Genomic DNA, 20,998 nt, shown 5'->3' on the forward strand with positions numbered 1-20,998 from the left:
TGCAGTTTTTCCCAATTTCATGGACTAATCACTCACTATAAAATTGGTGCACTCTGTATGAACATTATCGAGCATGAACTGAAGAGACATGACCTATGGCAAGAAGAGCTTCATAAGAAGAAGAAAGTAGATATCCTTTCTTGTATGTAACAAAATCTAACAGCAACAACAAATTGCAACTTTGTTTCCATTTACCTCAAATAAAAGGTTTGAGAAATAATTGCCACAGCAGCACCACGCCACATTAATTTCACTTAGTTGTAAATGACCAATGTTCTCCTTCAGTGATGGAATAAGTAACCAACAGAAAACTGAACAGTCACTTTTTTTTAACTATTCAGGGATCAGCAAGTATCACAAAACCAATCAGTTAAAAGACTATTGATCAAATAATTGCATCACACTGTTGTCGATCACCATTTATAACATCAAAAATATGCAAAAAATTACATGACACAGGAAAACAATTAGTAAACATACCCATAATATTGGTTATTTAATGTTGGAATTGCCTGCAAGAAATTTCCCCCTAACATAAGCTTGCTTGCCTTTCTGTTTAAAAGGTAATCTCCAAGCCCCACATCTACTTCCCCTCATCTCTCTTCACTTAGCCTCCGCACTGAGTGATTTCAATTTTTCCCTAAACTCCTTTAGTGCTCTCTCCTCTCAATTACTCCTGCTTCTGTTCTCCCTCACTCTCACCTTTCATATAAAATTCCTTACCCATATCCATGACCACCTCAAACTCACCAAAATTTATGGCCTCTCTTCACCTGTTGTCTCAATCTCTAACAAAGCTATCTCTGACCACTTTGATTTTTGCTCTTGTTCCCAGCACAGCTATCACTTTCCCCCCACCCTTGCCGTTTCAATAGTCCCTATCTTTACTCCCTCAAGTCTGAGAGTCTTAAACGCAACGATATCCAGTGCAACAACAACTTGAATTTATATAGCACCTTTAATGTAGTAAAACATCGCAAGGCACTTATCAAACAAAATTTGACACTGAGCCAGATAAGGGCCTATTAGGGAGATTTTAAGGATCGTCTAAGAGGGGAAGAGATGCGGTGAGGTTTAGGGAGGGAAGTTGAGAGCTTAAGGCATGGCAGCCAATGGTGGAGTGATTAAAATTGGGATGCGAAAGAGGCCAGAATTGGAGGAGCGCAGAGACCTCGGAAGCTTGTAGGGCTAGAAGAGGTTACAGACAATAGAGAGGGGCGAGGCCATGGAGGAATCTGAACACTAGGATGAGAATTTTAAAATCAAGGCGTTACCGGACTGGGAGCCAATGTAAGTCAGCAGGCACAGAAGTGATAGGTGAACAGGACTTGGTGTGAAGTTACGCCATGCAGAGTTTTGGATGACTTCAAGTTTATGGAGGTTGCAAGGTGGGAGGCCGGCCACAAGACCATTGGAATAGTCAAGGCTAGAGGTAACAAAGGCATGGACGAGGGTTTCTGCAGCAGATGAGCTGAGGCAGGGGTGGTGACGAGTGATATTACGGAGGTGGACGTAGGCAGTCGAGAGGGTTTGGGGCCGAAGCTCAGCTCACGGTCAAATAGGGTGCCATGGTTGTGAACTGGTTCAGCCTCGGCCAGAGGCCAGGGAGAGGGATGAAGTTGGTGGCTAGGGAGCAGAGTTTGTGGCGGAGACCGAAGACAATGGCTTCAGTCTTCACTCTGTTTAATTGGAGGAAATTTCTGCTCATCCAGTACTGGATGTCTGACAAGCAGCATAGAATTAACATCCAGATAGAAAAGTACCAGGGAGTTCTTGCTGCTGTGGAGAAATTGTGTGTGAATGATAAAACTGAGCCTTTGTAGTTTTCAACTGGTTCTGTGTAGCTACAATAATCAGAACATTTACCAATCACTGTGAGGAAAGAGTAGTCGAAAAATACATTTATAGAATTGAAGCAGTGAATAAAAATTCAGTTAAGTTATTTGGGATAAAAGGCTTTTTTGTGTAGAATCATAGAAAGATACAGCACAGAAGGAGGCCATTCAGCCCACCGTGCTTGTGCTGGCTCTTTGAAAGAGCTATCCAATTAGTCCCCACTCCCCTGCTCTTTCCCTGTAGCCCAGTGAATTTTTCCTTTTCAAGTATTTATTCAATTCCCTTTTGAAAGTTACGATTGAATCTGCTCCCACCAACCGTTCAGGCAGTTCACTCCTTATCTGAGGAAGGACGTTCTTGCCATGGAAGGAGTGCAGCGAAGATTCACCAGGCTGATACCTGGGATGGCAGGAATGACGTATGAGGAGAGATTATGTCAATTGGGCTTATACTCACTGGAGTTTAGAAGATTGAGAGGGGATCTCATCGAAACCTATAAAATTCTGTCAGGTCTGGACAGACTAGATGCAGGAAGGATGTTTCCAATGGCTGGGGAGTCCAGAACCAGGGGTCATAGTCTAAGGATAAGGGGTAAGCCATTTAGGACTGAAATGAGGAGGAATTTCTTCACCCAGAGAGTGGTGAACCTGTGGAATTCTCTGCCACAGAGGGCGGTGGAGGCCAGTTCATTAAATATATTCAAGAAGGAGTTGAATATATTTCTTAAGGCTAAAGGGATCAAGGGATATGGGGAGAAGGCAGGGACAGGGTACTGAATTTGGATGATCAGCCATGATCTCATTGAATGGCAGAGCAGGCTCGAAGGGCCGAATGGCCTACACCTGCTCCTATCTTCTATGTTTCTATAACTTGCAGCGTCCTTTTTTTCCTTCCTATCGCCTCTGGTTCTTTTGCCAATTAGCTTAAATCTGTGTCCTCTGGTTACCAACCCTTCTGACACTGGAAACGGTTTCTCCTTATTTACTCTATCAAAACCCTTCATGATTTTGAACACCTATTAAATCTCCCATTAACCGACTCTGCTTTAAAGAGAACAACCCCAGTTTCTCTATATAACTGAAGTCTCTCATCCCTGGTATTCTAGTAAACCTCCATTGCACCCTCTAAGGCCTTGACATCCTTCCTAAAGTATGGTGCCTAAAATTGAACACAATACTGCAGCCGGGGTCTAACCTGTGTTGTAAAGGTTTAGCATAACTTCCTTGTTTTTGTACTCTATGCCTCTATTTATAAAGCCAAGGATTCTTATGCCTTTTTAACAGCCTTCTCAACTTGTCTTGCCACCTTCAAAGACTCAAGTACATATAATCCCAGGTCGCTCTGTTCCTGCACCTCATTTAAAATTATATCATTTAGTTTATATTGCCTCTCCTCATTCTTCCTACCAAAATGAATCACTTCACACTTCTGTGTTAAATTTCAACTGCCATGTGTCTGCCCATTTCACAAATCTGTCTGTGCCCTCCTGAAGTATGTTACTATTCTCATTGTTTACTACATTTCCATGTTTTGTGTCATCTGCAAACTTTGAAATTATTCCTAGTATATCCAAGTTCAGGTCATTTAAGAGCATTGGTCCCAATATTGACACCTGGGAGACACCACTGCATATTTCATGCAGTCTAAAAATCAACCGATCACCACTACTCTATGCCTTCTATCCCATAGCCAATTTCGTATTCACGCAGCCACTACTCCTTCAACTTTGGTAACAGGTCTATTATGTGGTAATTCATCAAACACCTATTGAAAGTCCATATACACAACATCAACCGCACTACCCTCTCCGTTACTTCATCAAAGAACTCAAATCAAGTTAGTCAAACATGATTTGCCTTTAAAAGATCCGTACTGGCTTTCATTTATTAACCCATGTTTTTCCAAGTGCCAATTAATTTTGTCCCGGTTAATGTCTCTAACAGTTTTCCCACAACCGACATTAGGCTGGTTGGCCTGTAATTGCCAGGTTTATCAGTCTCCTTTTTTGAACAGGGGTCTAACATTTGCAGTCCTCCAGTCCTCTGGCACCACTTCGTATCTAAGGCGGATTAGAAGATTGTGGCCAGAGCCTCCGCAATTTCCACCCTTACTTCCCTCAGCAACCTAGGGTGCATCCCATCTGAATCTGGTGACTTTTCTACTTTGAGCGCTGCCAACCTTTTAAGTACCTCCTTTACCTATTTTTAAAAAAAAAATCAAATTCAATTTCTCTACTACCTCCTCCTTTACTGTGATATTGGCAGCATCCTCTTCAGTGAAGACAGATGCAAAGTGCTCATTTGGTACCTCAGCCATGCCCTCTGCCTCCATATGAAGATCTCCCTTTTGGTCCCTCATCGGCCCCACCCTCTCTTGACTACCCTTTTACTATTTATATGTTCATAAAAGACTTTTGAATTCCCTCTTGTGTTACCTGCTGATCTATTCTCATACACTCTCTTTGCCCCTCTTATTTCCTTTTTCAGTTCTCCCTTATACTTTTTGTATTCAGCTTAGTTCCCAACTGAATTATGAACACGACATTTATCGTAAGGTTTATTTTTCTGTTTCATTTTAATCTTTATCTCTATTCAGTCATCTAGGGAGCTCTAGCTTTGGATGCCCTTCCTTTCCCCCTCATGGGAATCTTTGAACTATTTTGAAGACATCCCATTGCTCATTTACTGTTTTACCTGCTAATCTTTGATTTCAATCCACCTGTGCCAGATCCCTTTTCAACTCACTGAAATTAGCCCACCTCCAGTTGAATATTTACATAAAACATAGAAGATAGGAGCAGGAGTAGGCCATTCGGCCCCTCGAGCCTGCTCCGCCATTCAATGCGATCATGGCTGATCATCCAAATTCAGTACCCGGTCCCTGCTTTCTCCCCACACCCCTTGATCCCTTTAGCTTTAAGAAATATATCCAACTCCTTCTTGAATATATTTAATGAATTGGCCTCTACTGCTTTCTGTGGTAGAGAATTCCACAGGTTCACCACTCTGGGTGAAGAAATTCCTCCTCATTTCTGTCCTAAATGGCCTACCCCTTATCCTTAGACTGTGACCCCTGGTCCTGGACTCCCTGACAACCGGGAACATCATTCCTGCACCTAGTCTGTCCAGTCCTGTCAGAATTTTATAAGTTTCAATGAGATCCCCTCTCATTCTTCGAAACTCCAGCGAGTACAAGCCCAATCGACCCAATCTCTCCTCATACGTCATTCCTGCCATCCCAGGTATCAGCCTGGTGAATCTTTGCTGAACTCCTTCCATGACAAGAACATCCTTCCTCAGATAAGGCGACCAAAACTGCACACAATACTCAAGGTGTGGTCTCACCAAGGCCCTGTACAACTGCAGCAAGACATCCTTGTTCCTGTACTCAAACCCTCTCGCTACGAAGGCCAACATACCATTTGCCGCCTTAACTGCCTGCTGCACCTGCATGCTTACCTTCAGCGACTGGTGCACAAGGACACCCAGGTCTCGTTGCACTCCCCCTTCTCCCAATCTATTGCCATTCAGATAATCTGCCTTCCTGTTTTTGCTACCAAAATGGATAACCTCACATTTATCCACGTTATCTTGCATCTGCCATGCTTCTGCCCAATCACCCAACCTGTCCAAATCATCCTGGAGTTTCTCGGCATCCTCCTCACAGCACACACGCCCATCCAGCTTTGTGTCATCTGCAAATTTGGAGATATTACATCTAGTTCCCTTGTCTATATCATTATTAATATATATTGTGAATAGCTGGGGTCCAAGGACCGATCCTTGCGGTACCCCACTAGTCACTGCCTGCCACTCGGCCAAAGACCCGTTTATTCCAACTCTTTGCTTTCTGTCTGCCAACCAGTTCTCTATCCAAGTCAGTACCTTGCCCCCAATCCCATGTGCCTTAACTTTACACGCTAATCTCTTATGCGGGACCTTATCGAAAGCCTTCTGAAAGTCCAAATACACCACATCCACTGGTTGTCCCTTATCTATTTTACCAGTTACATCCTCAAAAAATTCCAGTGGATTAGTCAAGCACAATTTACCTTTTGTAAATCCATGTTGACTTTGTCCGATCCTGTAGCTGTTTTCCAAGTGCTCTGCTATTACATCTTTTATGATGGACTCTGGCATTTTCCCCACTACCGATGTCAGGCTTACCGGTCTGTAATTCCCCGTTTTCTCTCTACCACCTTTTTGGAATAGTGGGGTAACATTTGCTACCCTCCAATCCATGGGTACTGTTCCAGATTCCATTGAATGTTGGAAGATGATCAGCAATGCATCTACTATTTCTAGGGCCACTTCCTTAAGTACCCTAGGATGTAGATTATCAGGCCCTGGGGCTTTATCGGCCTTCAATCCCATCAATTTCCTTAACACCATTTCCCTATAAATACTGATTTCTTTTAGTTCTTCCCTTTCATCAGACCCTATGTTCCCCGACATCTCTGGGAGGTTATTTGTGTCCTCCTTTGTGAAGACAGAACCAAAATATGTATTTAATTGGTCTCCCATTTCTTTGTTCCCCATTATAAATTACCCTGATTCTGACTGCAAGGGACCTACGCTTGACTTCACCAATCTTTTTCTCTTCACATATCTATAAAAGCTTTTACAGTCAGTTTTTATGTTCCTTGCAAGCTTACCCTCATATTCTATTTTCCCCTTCTTAATTAATCCCTTTGTCCTCTGTTGAATCCTAAACTGCTCCCAACCCTCAAGTTTACTGCTTTTTCTGGCCAATTTATATGTCCTCTCCTTGGATCTTATGCTATCCCTAATTTCCCTTGTTAGCCGCGGTTGAGTCACCTTTTTTGTTTTATTTTTATGCCAAACTGGGATAAACAAATTCTGTAGTTCATCCATGCGGTCTTTGAATGTTTGCCATTGCCTATCCACCATCAACCCTTTGAATGACATTCCCCAATCAATCCTACCCAACTCGCGCCTCAGACCATCGTAGTTTCCTTTATTTAAATTCAGGACCCTAGTCTCTGAGTCAACAACTTCATTCTCCATCTTAATGAAGAATTCGATCATATTATGATCGCTCCGACCCAAGGGGCCTCGTTCAACAAGATTGTTAATTAATCCTTTCTCATTACATAATACCCAGTGTAAGATGGCCTGATCTTTGGTTGGTTCCTCGACATATTGGTCCAGGAAACCATCCCGTAAACACTCCAGGAATTCCTACTCCACAGTATTGTTACTAACTTGGTTAGCCCAATCTATATGTAGATTAAAGTCACCCATGATGACGGCTGTGCCCTTATTGCACGCTTCTCTAATTTCCCATTTAATGCCATCCCCAACGTCCGCATTACTGTTTGGCGGTCTATATACCACTCCCACTAACGTTTTCTGCCCCTTGGTATTTCTCAGGTCTACCCATACAGATTCCACATCATCAGAGCTAATATCCTTACAATTGTGTTAATCCCTCTTTAACCAGTAATGCTGCCCCACCTCCCTTTCCTTTTTGCCTATCCTGAATATTGAATACCCCTGGATGTTGAGTTCCCAGCCTTGGCCACCCTGGAGCCATGTTTCCGTAATCCCAATCAAATCATAATCGTTTACCGCTATTTGCGCAGCTAATTCATCCACCTTATACGAATGCTCCTCGCATTAAGACACAAAGTCTTCAGGTTTGTTTTTTTAAAGCTCTTAGACCTATTAGAATTATTATTTACTGTGGCCATGTTTGATTTAAAGCGTTGATTTCTCTGACTGCCACTTTTGTTTTTCTCCTTGCTATCTTTTGCTTTTATCCTTGTTTCCCTTTCCTCTGTCCCCTTGCTCAGGTTCCCAACCCCCTGCCATTTTAGTTTAAACCCTCCCCCAGAGCACTAGCAAACACCTCCCCTAGGACATCAGTCATATTTTCATATTTCTTGTCCTTTTCTATAACTACTCTAAACCTAATATTGTGATGATTGTTTCCAAAATATGCTCTCATTGAAACATGCTCCACTTGCCCCACTTTATTTCCCAGAACTAAATCCAGCACTGTTTCCTTTCTCATTGGGATGGAAACATACTGATCAAGAAAGTTCTCTTGTACACCTTTTAGGAATTCCTCTGTCTCTTTGCTCTTTACACTGTTATTTTCCTAGTCTATATTAGGACAATTGAAGTCCCCTATTATCCCTACTCTAAAGTTCTTGCATCTCTCTGTAATTTGCCTGCAGATTTGCTCCTCTATCTCCTTCCCACGATTTGGTGGCCTATCGTATACACCCAGTGGTGTAATAGCTCCTCAGTTCTAACCAAATAGATTCTGTCTTTGAACCCTCAAGTACATCATCCCTTTCTGGTGCTCTAACAGTATCTTTGATCAATACTGCTACCCTGACTCCTTTTTTCCCTTCCTATCTTTCCTGAATACAGGAATATTAAGTGCCAATTCCTCCCCTTGTTTGAACCAGGTCTCGGTTATTGCCACTATATCATCCCACGTGGCTCCTTGTGCCTGCAGTTCACCAACCTTATTAATCGCATCCCGGGGATTTATGCACATGCGCTCTAAACCCATCATTGTCTCTTCGCAGTTCCTTCGTCTGATCTCTCCTATTTCTGAACTACTCCTTATTCTAACGCCGTTTGTCTCTCCCAGTCCTCCGTGCACCTTGTATTTCCTCTCTAATGCGTCATCCTGGTGTTCCTCCCCCCGCTAAATTAGTTTAAACCCTCCCCCATTATCACTGAGGGGGGGATTGATGTTTGATGTCTTTGATTTTAGCCTTTGACGTTAAGGACAGATTTGGTCAATAGGCCAGACCTGAACCATAATGAATGGTCAATTATTAAGGTGCTGGTAAATGAGTACTTAATAGTGGGGAAAAACACCCTGAACAGTGACTGCTTCAGAAAGAATTGCAAGTTCACTGTTGGAAGTTAGGAGGAAGAGAAAAAAAAACTTTATGATCATGTAAAGGAGGAAGAATAAAACATAAAATATTTGCACCTTAAACAAATATTCCAAATGGACCATGGGTGGTAGACTATCTCCTAGTTTTCAGTCCTCCCTGCAATTCTGAACAGAAAAGAAGTTAACCCCAGCTAGCTGCCTGGTTACCTCAATGGTGGTTATGATCCTCCCTGTCTGCCCACTGCAAAAGTAACTGAACATAGTGGGCTGGATTTTGATACTGGAGGCGGGACTACAACTTTTGGGGTTGTAGTCCCGCCTCCATAGAGTTGTGGCTAACCCATGCGATTTTCACTAGATTGACCTTGTTGAGCCTGCCCAGTGGGCTCAGCAGGCCAATTAAGGGCCACCCGGCAACAGGTGATGTCACAGATTGACATTTCATCTGTCAAGAGCTTTTGACAGATGAAATATCAGCGTTTGACAGCTCTTTGAAGCTGTCGAACACTGACAATCTGTACTCCAAGTTACTTCCTTCCTCTCAAGCTGATTTAGAGATCTCTCCAGAACAGAAAGCTGAATGCTGCAACTTTTGACAGCTCGCGGCCATTCTGCTTTCTGTGCCGGTGAGATGAGGGACTCCCGAGACCTGAAGGAAGGAAGCTGTAAAGGTAAGTAAAACTTATTTAAACACTTTACACACACCAAACACACTTACCTCTGCACACATCACTCACCTGAACACCGGACATCTCGAACCCTTCAGCCCGACTGTCCGCCTCGCTAACTTGACGTGGTTTGGAGCCATCGGGAATCCCACACTTCAGGGATAAAAATAGGGATTAGGTTAAAAACTGCCGGTTAACTACCTGTTAACAGGCAGTTAATTGGCACTAATCCCCTTCCCGCCTCGGGGAGGAGGGTCCCAGCACAGGTCGGGTATCCGCCTCCTTTGAAACTGGCATGGAGGCAGGATGGGTTCGTGCCCCCCGATTTCGCGATTTTAATCCCCCACACGCCTCCAATCCCGCCTCAAAGGCCCAATGAAAATCAAGCCCAGTGTGTTTAAAAGTACAGTGCAAAATTAGATGTGATTCAGCTTACTTTCTTTTTAAGATAAAGGGGTGTTTTATATTGAAAATTCTTCCTAATACAGTACCTTATTTAAATGAAGACTGCAATTTTCCTATTTTTTTTACTGATTAAATAATATATCATAAAGATGGTACATTTATATTTATGGTATATTTAATCACACCGAAATTAATTTAATGGAAATGTTGATGATTCCTTAACTTTAGCCTTCACTTGAAGATGATGCTGATAACCAAATACTGAAGAAAGATTATGAGAAAACGTACAAGAAATATCAAGGTTTAGTTATCAAGCAGGAGCAACTGTTGAGAGGTAGGTGGTGCTGGTTTAAAAAGAGTAAGTTGCTACAAGACATAGCAGTGGGATTAAGGAATTTCTGATACTCAGTCATGCTCACTTCTAGATGTTGGAGAAGATTTCCTGCATTAGTTTTTTTTAGTGAAATCGAACTTTTCTTCTGTACGGACATTTATGGTTTTGTTAGAAATAGAAATCTCCTCTATGTTCTGATGTAGCTCCAGAAGTTGATGTATAGTGAAAATCAATCTTTGTTTGTATTTGCATGAAACTTCTGAACAATTCTGATATGAATGATTGAAACAATTTTTCAGTTCCATTGAACAGTGTTACTATTATTTTAAAATAAATGATACCTAATGTGTAATTTTGTTTGAGTGAGACTTCAGTCATACTCCATGTTACTGTATTTGGTTTAGTTTCATATATTTTCCTCTTTTTATCACAAGTGCTTGAGTGCAATTGTCATGCTTTATACCACTATTAATTATAGTCCAGAATTGTTTAATGGCAGCGCAGAATCCTTGTTTGTTTTTCAAACTTCTTGTATGTTCTTTATTAGTTGCTTTCTATCTTCTGTTGAATCTGGCTGAAGACACGAGGACTGAACTGAAAATGAGGAACAAGAACATTGTCCACATGCTTGTGAAATCACTCGATCGAGAAAACTTTGAGTTGCTGATCCTAGTGATGTCCTTCCTAAAGAAACTCAGTGTATTTGTGGAGAACAAAAATGATATGGTAGGTAGACTGGAGCTCCTGGCACGTTTATTTACACTGACCGGATTATTAAGAAAAACTGCAGCCATCACAAAATAGTTTATCACATTGAAATTAGTATTTTCAAATGTCAAAATGAAGTTGAGAATATGCAAATCAACAAAGGGATAAAAAGTGACCCCCCGTTATCAGGGTAAAAAAAGAAAAAGTGCTGTCCCAAATTGCTTAACAGCCAATGAAGTACTTTTGAAGTGTAGTCGCTGTTGTAATGTAGGAAACGTGGCAGCATTTTTTAGTGATGTCGATTGAGGGATAAATATTGCCAGGACACCGGGGGTAACTCCCCTACTCCTCTTCGAAATAGTGTTATGGGATCTTTTATGTCCACCTGAGAGTAGACGGGGCCTTGGTTTAATGCCTTAGTACTGCAGTGTCAGCCTAGATTTTTGTGCTCAAGTCTCTGGAGTGGGATTTGAACCCACAACTTCCTGACTCAGACAAGAGTGCTACCAACTGAGCCACGGCTGAACTTGGGTAGCTAGTAATGGGAAATAAATGTCGGCCTTAGCAGCAACACCCATAGCTGAGAATAAATAGAAACAAAGTCTCGGTTGGTACTGACTATGTCCAGCTACACCTGATACTAAAGCGTAGTCACTGAAATTCACTAATCTTCCGGTGACCAGGTCAAGATGGGGCTAACTGTTGTCCAAAAAAGACCAACTTTTGGGGAAAAAATTGGCCTGTTGAGGCGTTCAGCCAATATTTCTTGCCTTTTAGGCCAAACTGAATTAAATTTCTGAAATGCTATTTACTCTGCCAAATCCATAAAGAAACAAACCTGGCGTGGGCTACACTCTGGTGTGAACTTTACCAGCGCACTTAGTAAGCATAATTAATTTTAAGTTTTCAGCTGGGCAATGAGAATTAAACAATATTTTGAATAAATGAACTTTGCTTGGACTTAGAAGTACCTCTTCTGAGCTGGCTGTCAGCACTTCTAAGGAGATAGGTGTAAGGTGGATGGTACGGTGAAGGAGGAACAAAAGATCAAAGAATTTTGTTTTTCTTTTAATCATAGAATCTTGCAGCAGCATAGATGGAGGCCATTCAGCCCATCATGCCTGTGCCTGCTCATTGAAAGAGCTATCTAATTTAATTCTACACCCCTACTTTTCCTCATATGAAATCTGCTTCCACCACCCTTTCAGGTAGTGCGTTCCAGATCTTAACAATGCTCTGTGAAAAAAAATGCTCCTAATTTCCCCTCTAGTTCTTTTGCCAATTATTTTAAATCTATGACCTCTGATTACTGACCCACTTGTCAGAGGAAACAATTTCTTATCTCCTCCATCAAAACGCCTCCTTATTTTGAATACCTCTATTAAACCTCCCCTTAACTTTCTCTGCTCTAAGGAGAACAATCCTAGTTTCTCCAATCTCTCCACATAACTGAAGTTCCTCATCCCTGGTATCATCCTGGTAAACCTCCTCTGTACCCTCTCCAATGCCTTCCTAAAGTATGATGTCCAGAATAGTACACCGTATTCCAGCTGAGGCATAACCAGTGTTTTATAAAGGCATGATTTCTTGTTTTTGTATATAATGATCCTATTTATAAAGACAAATATCCCATATGCTTTCCTAACTGCCTTATAAACTTGCCCTGCCACCTTCAAAGATTTGTGAATATGTAGCCCCAGGTCACTCTGCTGTTGCACCCCCCTCAAAGTAGTATCATTTAGATTGTAATTCAGATGAATATTTGAATTACTGTACAAAATAATACTGTCAGCGAACAGGATTATACAAAAGAATTTACAAATTTTAAAACCAAATAAATATTTACAAATAGCAGGCTTTATCAGATTTTTTTGAGTGCTCACAAGTCAAAATCAATTTGAGACCATGCAAAGTAGAAGAATATGAAGAAAGATTGGTAAGCAACATAAAGGGAAATACGTTTAATAAACAAAAAAAGGAAAAGAAAGAGAAGAAAATGTTTTTGCATTTGACCAGAGTATGCACAACCAATGCAAAACTAAAATTCAATCCAGTTTTATTTTTGAATTTTAGTTGAAGCTTTTGCCTTAAATATTTTTCCCTTGCACTTTTTTCTATTTCAGGAGTTAGTTCTGTAGCTTAGTGTAGCTGACAGGTTGTGTAACTGCTGTTCTATATTCTGATGGAGCATAGTTTTTTTTTAAATTAAGAAGCTAGCCTTCTCTATTCATTTTAATACATTTTATTTTGTTATATAGAGACTGATGAAGGTAAATTCATTTGTTGCCTCATTCATCTTTGCAAATGTTGGTAATTCATTGGCTGGCTAGATTAAGCGAACATTTACCTATTCAGTAATTATTCGATTCTAGACTATGTAATTACTCTTATCTAAACCATCTAATAGTCCATCACCTGCTGTATGTACTCATTAAGTATGAATGTGATTTGTGTAAAAAAAATTATGTAGTCAGTTCTATATTTAAAGACCTACTCAAGCACATCACATCCTTCGAGATATTTGCACTCCTCCAGTTCTGACCTCTTGCACATCCCCAATTTGAATCGCTCCACCATTGGCGGCCGTGCCTTCAGTTGCCTAGGCCCTAAGCTCTGGAATTTCCTGCCTAAACTTCTCTGCCTCTCTACCACTCTCCTCTTCTAAAGCACTCCTTAAAACCTACCTCTTTGACCAAGCATCTGCCCTAATATCTCCTTATGTGGCTCAGTGTCAAATTGTATTTGATATCGCTCTTGTGAAGCGCCTTGGGATGTTTTACTACGTTAAAGGTGCTATATAAATACAAGTTGTTGTAACAATGGTTTCATCCTGGAATAGTTTTTTTTTACCTAATTGCTAATATAGTTCTATGGCTGCTGGCAATCCTTCAGTATCTCATTGCATCCTTTACGTGATCTTAGACAGCAAGTGTTGGATGTGAGGTGTGCTATTCGATTGTGAACCGAGTCGAATCCTGTCTGCCACCTGCACCTGCAGACATTGGGGATGGTAATCATTGCTGATTTTGTCATCGCTACCCATTGAGATGCTGAAACCAATTGCAGCTCTTTTACCCACTCTGGCTTGAATCAGTTACTTAGCACAACTTGGGGATCAAGTCTAGGACGTTCCTGGCCTGTATATCACAATGCCTCAGTACCACACTAGACAGTGGATTACCCACTGAGCCTTCGAGCTAACACAACCTGAACTGTTCTAACAACATTGTTCTAGTTCTACATGCTTTTTTAGTGCCAGGGAACAGTTACATCTATAAGTCCACTAGGCCTTTTTCTATCTAAAGTACAGAGACTGTTTTTCTCTGTATTCTGTCACTTTTTTTAAATGTTAAATAAATGTGTATCGGAACTTTTATATTTTTGGGGGCGGGAGGAAAATACCATGTTAATGTAACTCCAAAATTTTCCAGGCTTTTCATACTTTTTAATCAGCTTTGGAAGTCTTTGAAAAGTCACACCTGGAAGTAATCCTATGTGAGTAACAGAGGCATTCATCAAAGCTGAAACATGAACAGTTGTTTCAAATCTTGCCACTTTTCCGAATGCAGGTTTGTTTAGTGTTGAATAATGGCGCACTTTTTAATGTGTTTACAACTGTAGAATTGTGTATTTCATTGTGTCCCAGAAAAGGAGCCATAGTTTTATTTTACTCATTTACTCTGGACATTTGGTAAAAATGAATAATTACTGGGGATATTAATAAGACGTTTGTCTGCCTGAAAGCTTGACTTTAATAACTGGGTAAATTGTTAATCTCCGGCAAAAAGTTTAAATTTTTTTTCTATTTCGTAGCATCAAGGAAAGCTTTCTTTGGTTGATTTTGTACTTTTTTTTAAACAAAAAGAAAATAGCCCATTTGTAGCTTGCTGTGTTTTTACTGAAAGCTAATTAATCACTTTAGAATTAGAATTAGTAATGGTCCCACTTGCGCTTGCCAAATGGAGCTTATACTGGGCACAAGTGCGGGATGAGAGATTTTAGTTTAATTTTATATCGAGCTAATTTCATACCATTGAGAACTGTGAAATAAATGGGGAGTTTTGATTATATCTTCTCATATGTTGCATAGTAACCAAAGGGCTTTAAATGCAGTTTACCTATTAAACATTAATAACCTTAATCATTAAAAGTACATTACATATAATTGCATGCTTTCTAACTTTTTTTCCTGGAGGTATTAAAAATGTGAAACTAGCATGGGTTACGTGTGACTGTCTGAAGACCTTAAATGTTTTGTAATGATGTGCTAAATCTTAACCATATTGTAATTAAAGCCAGCTTTTCTTCAATGTGTTTTGTCATTAGCCTAATGCTTTTGCATCAAGAAAAACCTATAAAGACATTAAGCACTGTTTAGTGCTGAAAATGAGTTACAGGAAAAGCGATTTGGACATGCAGATGTTTCAGGTTAAGACCCAGATGATCTGTACATGGACCCCCATATGTGCGGCATCCTCACAAGTTCTCAATTTCTTTTTCATCCCACCTGTGTACACGTGGTATGAATTCGTTGAAAGTGGGCAACTCACCAAAATTCTTTTAATTAGATCATATATAAAGTGTTCAATGAAGAGAGCTGAGTACCACGAATGTACTGTATGAAGACTGTAGCTTGTTGGTGGATAATGAGTGACTTGCTTTATTTTTAACTCTCGCTGGTCTGTATGTATATTAATTATTCCTTGCCTTCTCAGTTTCCCTTTAATGCATCAACAAACTATTCTGTATCTACAAAAAATTCAGCAATGGTTGTGTTCACGAATAGGTATCAGTATGACTAAGAAAATTCACTGTTCTCCAATGATGAACAATATTCGTACACCAGTTGTTTCCTTAATATTACATGTCCCTCCATTTCACATTTTGTATAACACAGTATTTATGAACTTCATTGCTGAATTCCAATGGATGAAACTTTGTATTTCAAAAATACAGAAATGTGATTTAAAGTAAGTGTTTTATCGGTGTTAGATAATTACAGTTCTGTGGTGTTCAACATAAGTATAGCTCCTGCATTTTAAACATATAAACAGAATTACAGTCTTTCCTTGCATTTCTTCCTGCAATTTGCCACATAATTGCCTCCCTAAATTGCAGAAAGGGAGGACTAAATGGACCTGAGGACTTCTGTGCAGAAAGGAATTGCATATTGTTGTAAAGCAATGCTGAGCTGATTCTGGGAGGAGGAATCGGCTTACCCTCCTGGAGTTATCCAAGGCATGGAAGGCTCGGGGGTACAATACTTGTCACTGATAGTTATTTGAGAATTGATGTTCAGAATGGCTCTCGTGGCTCAGCACAGTATAGTTTCTAGAAATAGGTTACATATCTGATTTTAGCCTGCTTTAACAATGGGTGATGTTAATGGAATGAAAGCGTTTTAAAGTTTATGCAAAATTCCATGAAACGTTTCATGGCAGATTGTAAAACAGAATTCAGTCTAAGTTGAAATATATCCACTGATGCTGCAGTTAGAGCTGACCAAGGTCAGCTGTCTAGTGCTGGTTTCCTTTCTGGTTGTGAGTAGACGTCTACATAGTGTATAATAATGCAGCAAATTAAAAATTACATCTGGTGTGAATTTTGTTCTAGCTACTGTAAACTGCGTCTGGCAGCAGTTTCTTGCTACAGGTCAAAGCTTTTCAGCTATAAAAGATTCTACACCCATGGTGCACATCAAAGTGGAATGACCAAACTGTTCTTTCATTCTGTTGGAATTGTAACTGGATGGATGGTAGTACTGTACTTCAAGGACAAACCTGTCTAATACTTAATGGACTTGCTAGTTTTGTGTCTCTTTACCTTCCACTGTAGTATAAATCACAATCTCAATTGAGCAGTTAAAAGGAAAATCTTGCATTGTGATGTTTTTAAGAGTGATGATTCAAATGTTTCATTCGTATTAAATATGGTGAAAGGAAATACAGGTATTGTCAGTGTAGTTGAGCTTGTTAATTATATTTTTAAAAAGTAGGTAAGATTTATTAGATGTTGGCAGAAAGTTGCTGTATACCAAATCTGGCAAATACATTATGCTATCTGTTTCATGCTAATTAATCAACGTGAAAATATAGTGAACAGTGAGGAGGATAGTGATAGACTTCAAGAAGACATAGACAGGCTGGTAGAATGGGTGGATACGTGACAGATGAAATTTAATGCAGAAAAGTGTAAAGTGATATATTTTGGTAGGAAGAATGAAGAGAGGAAATATAAACTAAAGGGTACAATTCTAAAGGGGGTGCATGAACAGAGAGACTTGGGGGTGGGTATATGTGCACAAATCGTTGAAGGTGGCAGGGCAGGTTGAGAAAGCAGTTTAAAAAAAGCATACGGGATCCTGGGCTTCATAAATAGAGGTATAGAGTACAAAAGCATGGAAATTATGATGAACCTTTATAAAACAGTGGTTCGGCATCAACTGGAGTATTATGTCCAATTCTGGGCACCACACTTTAGGAAGGATGTGAAGACCTTAGAGAGGGTGCAGCAAAGATTTACAAGAATGATTTCAGGGATGAGGGACTTCAGTTACGTGGATAGACTGTCGAAGCTGGAGTTGTTCTCCTTAAAGCAGAGAAGGTTGAGAGGAAATTTGATAGAGGTGCTCAAAATCATGAGAGATCTAGACAGAGTAGATAGAGAAAAACTGTTCCCATTGGCAGAAGGGTCGAGAACCAGAGGACACAGATTTAAGGTGATTGGCAGAAGAACCAAAGGCAACATGAGGGAAAACTTTTTTATGCAGCGAGTGGTTAGGATCTGGAATGCACTGCCTGACAGGGTGGTGAAGGCAGATTCAATTGTGGCTTTCAAAAGGGAATTGGATAAGTACCTGAAGGGGAAAAAATTGCAGGGCTACGGGGAAAGGGCAGGGGAGTGGGACTAGCTGAAGTGCTCTTGCAGAGAACTGGCACGGGCTCGACGGGCCGAATGGCCTCCTTCTGTGCTGTAACCAGTCTATGATTCCCTGCTAGTCATTATAATAATGTTTAGACTTGGGTTTCTTTGTGTCCGATAGCAGGTTTTCCAGAGACGCTACCATTTAAGATGTTCTACAACAAAAAAGTGTTCCACTCATATTTTCAAAAACTTTTAAATAAATATAAAAACAAAGTGCAGTAGAGTTTATGGAATTCAGTGCAGTATTTATTAACCTGAGGATTGTAACAAGTTGATACTTGCAGTTGTTAGCATTGCACAAATCTTAGATAGGAAATTGTTAGCCAAAGGATTTAAACCTGTGGTGTTTACTCGCAGTAAAAGCATAAACATGGTTAAATGAGCAACTGTCGCATGAGCACCAGCAGATTGACAAGTGGGTTTTATTATATTTCTTATGTTTTCTCTCTCTCATTGTCTCTCTTCATAGCGCTGCCTGGCTGTGGGATTTGCAAGTTTTTTTCTGTTGCTTTTTTTCCTCCTCTAGCTGGAGGAGACCAGCCAAGAGATAGCTATGGAAGTAGATATAGTGATGGAGGTACAGTTAACCCAGCATTCATATTGATAGTAAAAGCACTCTTAAAACTTGTTTTAACAGAGAGCTTTCACTGTTGCCATGAATGCTGAATAGCCGAGCCTCTCTGGCTATTTCTTGCTCTCAGGACACTGTAATTCTGAAGTGGGAGGATGGAGGATCACAATCTTTCATGTAAGATTTCTGCTGAATATGTGAAAATTAGCAGGCCTAGGTACTGTGGGATGCTTTTTAATTATTTGTGCTATTTCTAGAGTTTTGCTCTCTGCAAAACAAATCAGTGTACTTTAGCTGTCCTTTAATGTTACCAAATCCTTGGATTTGTTTTACAAATACCACATAGGCGTGTTTTGCAATCACAAAGTGTTTGATGTTTCCCATATAAAGACTTGATTAAACTCCTGCTGTGAAATTATATATTTTTATGCCACCTTCACCCTCTCTTCAGAACATTTGCTGTTCAGGTGTCTGAATCATCATCATCAGCTACTTGTGTGGTGTTGAAACAGATGATGTGGCATTTCTTTTTAAAACCCCTTTGAAGGCTGGAGCTGCACTTCTGCAGTAAAATAAATCCAAAAATGTAGTAAATTAAGAAATGGTAAAAGGTTACATGTGTTTTCTTCACTCTAGTTTATCAACCATCTAAATTTGCAGAGAATAATTTTGTTGGAAGTTCTGTGGCATCAAATATTTAGAACACTGCAATTCATTGTTAAAAGAGATAGAAGATATGCTTTTATTCAGTAAATACTAAACTTTTCGTGACCAAATTCTAACCTTTTAATATGACCAAGGGAGTGGGGACATCCTTCGAACCTGAAAAAAAGCATTTGTTTCTTTTTCAGTAAAACAAGTGCTTTTTGAAAATCATTTTCAGTTGGCGAAATGGTATTGGTGAAAGATATATTGGTGGAACTGTGCCGAGAAAGGCTAGTTAGAAAATTTTGTGAAATTAATAATTTCTTGACTTCCCCATCTCGCCAGTCTCTCAACTGCAGTGGCCTTAACAACACGAGTTAAATGCATATAATTTGTGTACTATTTCTTTCTGTCTCTTCTCGTTGCCCATTGCTATTTATATTTGTGAAATCCAACCAAACAAATCACCTTTGTGATTTTACAAGCAGAAACTGCTTTTGAAACATTGAGCTTTCGTACTGTTAATGGGGAAAATGAAGTACAGTACCCTCAGTGTTGACAAAGTCCTGGAACTTTGAAGAGGAAAGAACTTTACATGCTAAGAGACCAATATTCAGCATTTTGTTCTGTTAAACTGCAGGTAGAGTTGAACATCATTGAGAAGCTGTCCAAGTTGGTGCCCTGTGAACATGAGGATCTCCTGAATATTACTCTGCGCTTGCTGCTGAACCTGTCCTTCGATACTGGGCTTCGGAATAAGATGGTCCAAGTGGGGCTGCTCCCAAAATTGACTGCCCTGATAGGTAATTTTTTTACTCACAAGCAACAGACGATAGTTTCTTCTTTCAAAATTTCCTCTGCTATATAGGATGCTGAACATGTGAATGCCAAAGCAAATAACCCCACTGATGTAATGTAATAATAAATACCAGGAGCATGGGTTTCTGAGACGAGTCATGATCCAAACGTGCAGGGATAGCCGTTGTCCCCAATCAGCCAACCTCTTGCTGTGCAGAGGCATAGACTGGTGGGATGGAGGATTGGCGTACGGTGAAAGTGTCATCGCAGCTGTGAGGAAAGCAGGCACAGACCTGCACGATGCACTGCTGGTGATCACACACCAGTTGCACATTAATGAAATTCAAATCTGCGTTTCATGAAGGCGGAGGGCCAGTCTGCAAGAGCCCTCATGGTGACGTTTGTGTTGTCAGTGATGCTTTTACTTGAGGAAGTCTGCAATCTGCACGAACTCTATAGCCTTATTCTGCTGTTTCCAGTTGTCCATGGGGAACTTGATTAGCCAACATGATATAGAAACATTAGGAACAGGAGTAGGCCATTCAGTTTCTCGAGCTCTTCCATTAGATCATGACTAATCTGCAACTCCTTTTTCTCACTTTTGCTCAATATCCCTTGATACCCTTGCCTAATAGAAATCTATCTCGGTCTTGAAAGCTCCAATTGTCCCAGCATCCACAATCTTTGGAGGAGAGAGAGCTCCAGATTTCTACTACCCTTTGTGTGGAAAAGTGCTTCCTGATTTCACTCCTGAACGGCCTAGCTCTAATTTTAAGATTATGACCCATTGTTCTTGATTCCCACACCAGAGGATATCATCTCACCGTATCTACCCTATCAAATCCTTGCAAGCACCTCGATCAGATCACCCCTCAATCTTCTACTCCAAGGAACACAAGCCAACATGGATGCAAAATTGGTTAAGTGACAGGAAACGGAGAGTAGTGGTTCTAGGACTACTGCTTTTCTTCATATATATCAATGACGTGGATGTGGATGTACAGGGCACAATTTCAAAATTTGCAGATGACACAAAACTTAGAAGTATAGTGAACAGTGAGGAGGATAGTGAGACTTCAAGGGGATATGGTGGAATGGGCGGACACGTGGCAAATGAAATTTAATGCAGAAAAGTGCGAAGTGATACATTCTGGTAGAAAGAATGAAGAGTGGAAATATAAACTAAAGGGTACAATTCTAAAGGGGGTACATGAACAGAGAGACCTG

At 40.3% G+C, this 20,998-nt stretch overlaps 1 protein-coding gene across 3 annotated transcripts in view; it reads left to right on the top strand.

Moving 5' to 3' along the window:
• The window catches only part of LOC147081883 (kinesin-associated protein 3-like), a 166,462-nt gene that overhangs the window by 47,854 nt on the left and 97,610 nt on the right, over window positions 1-20,998 (top strand). For all 3 annotated transcript variants that reach the window (XM_085980621.1, XM_085980623.1, XM_085980622.1), the window contains 4 exons: window positions 6-130; window positions 10,027-10,125; window positions 10,673-10,851; window positions 19,614-19,776. In XM_085980621.1, coding sequence (XP_085836747.1) covers window positions 6-130; window positions 10,027-10,125; window positions 10,673-10,851; window positions 19,614-19,776 — 566 coding nt within the window. The remainder of the gene's footprint in view (window positions 1-5; window positions 131-10,026; window positions 10,126-10,672; window positions 10,852-19,613; window positions 19,777-20,998) is intronic.

The sequence above is a fragment of the Somniosus microcephalus genome, unplaced genomic scaffold (genome assembly GCF_052327205.1).
Source record: "Somniosus microcephalus isolate GS21.2 unplaced genomic scaffold, FLI_Smic_1.0 scaffold318, whole genome shotgun sequence".
NCBI lineage: Eukaryota > Metazoa > Chordata > Chondrichthyes > Squaliformes > Somniosidae > Somniosus > Somniosus microcephalus.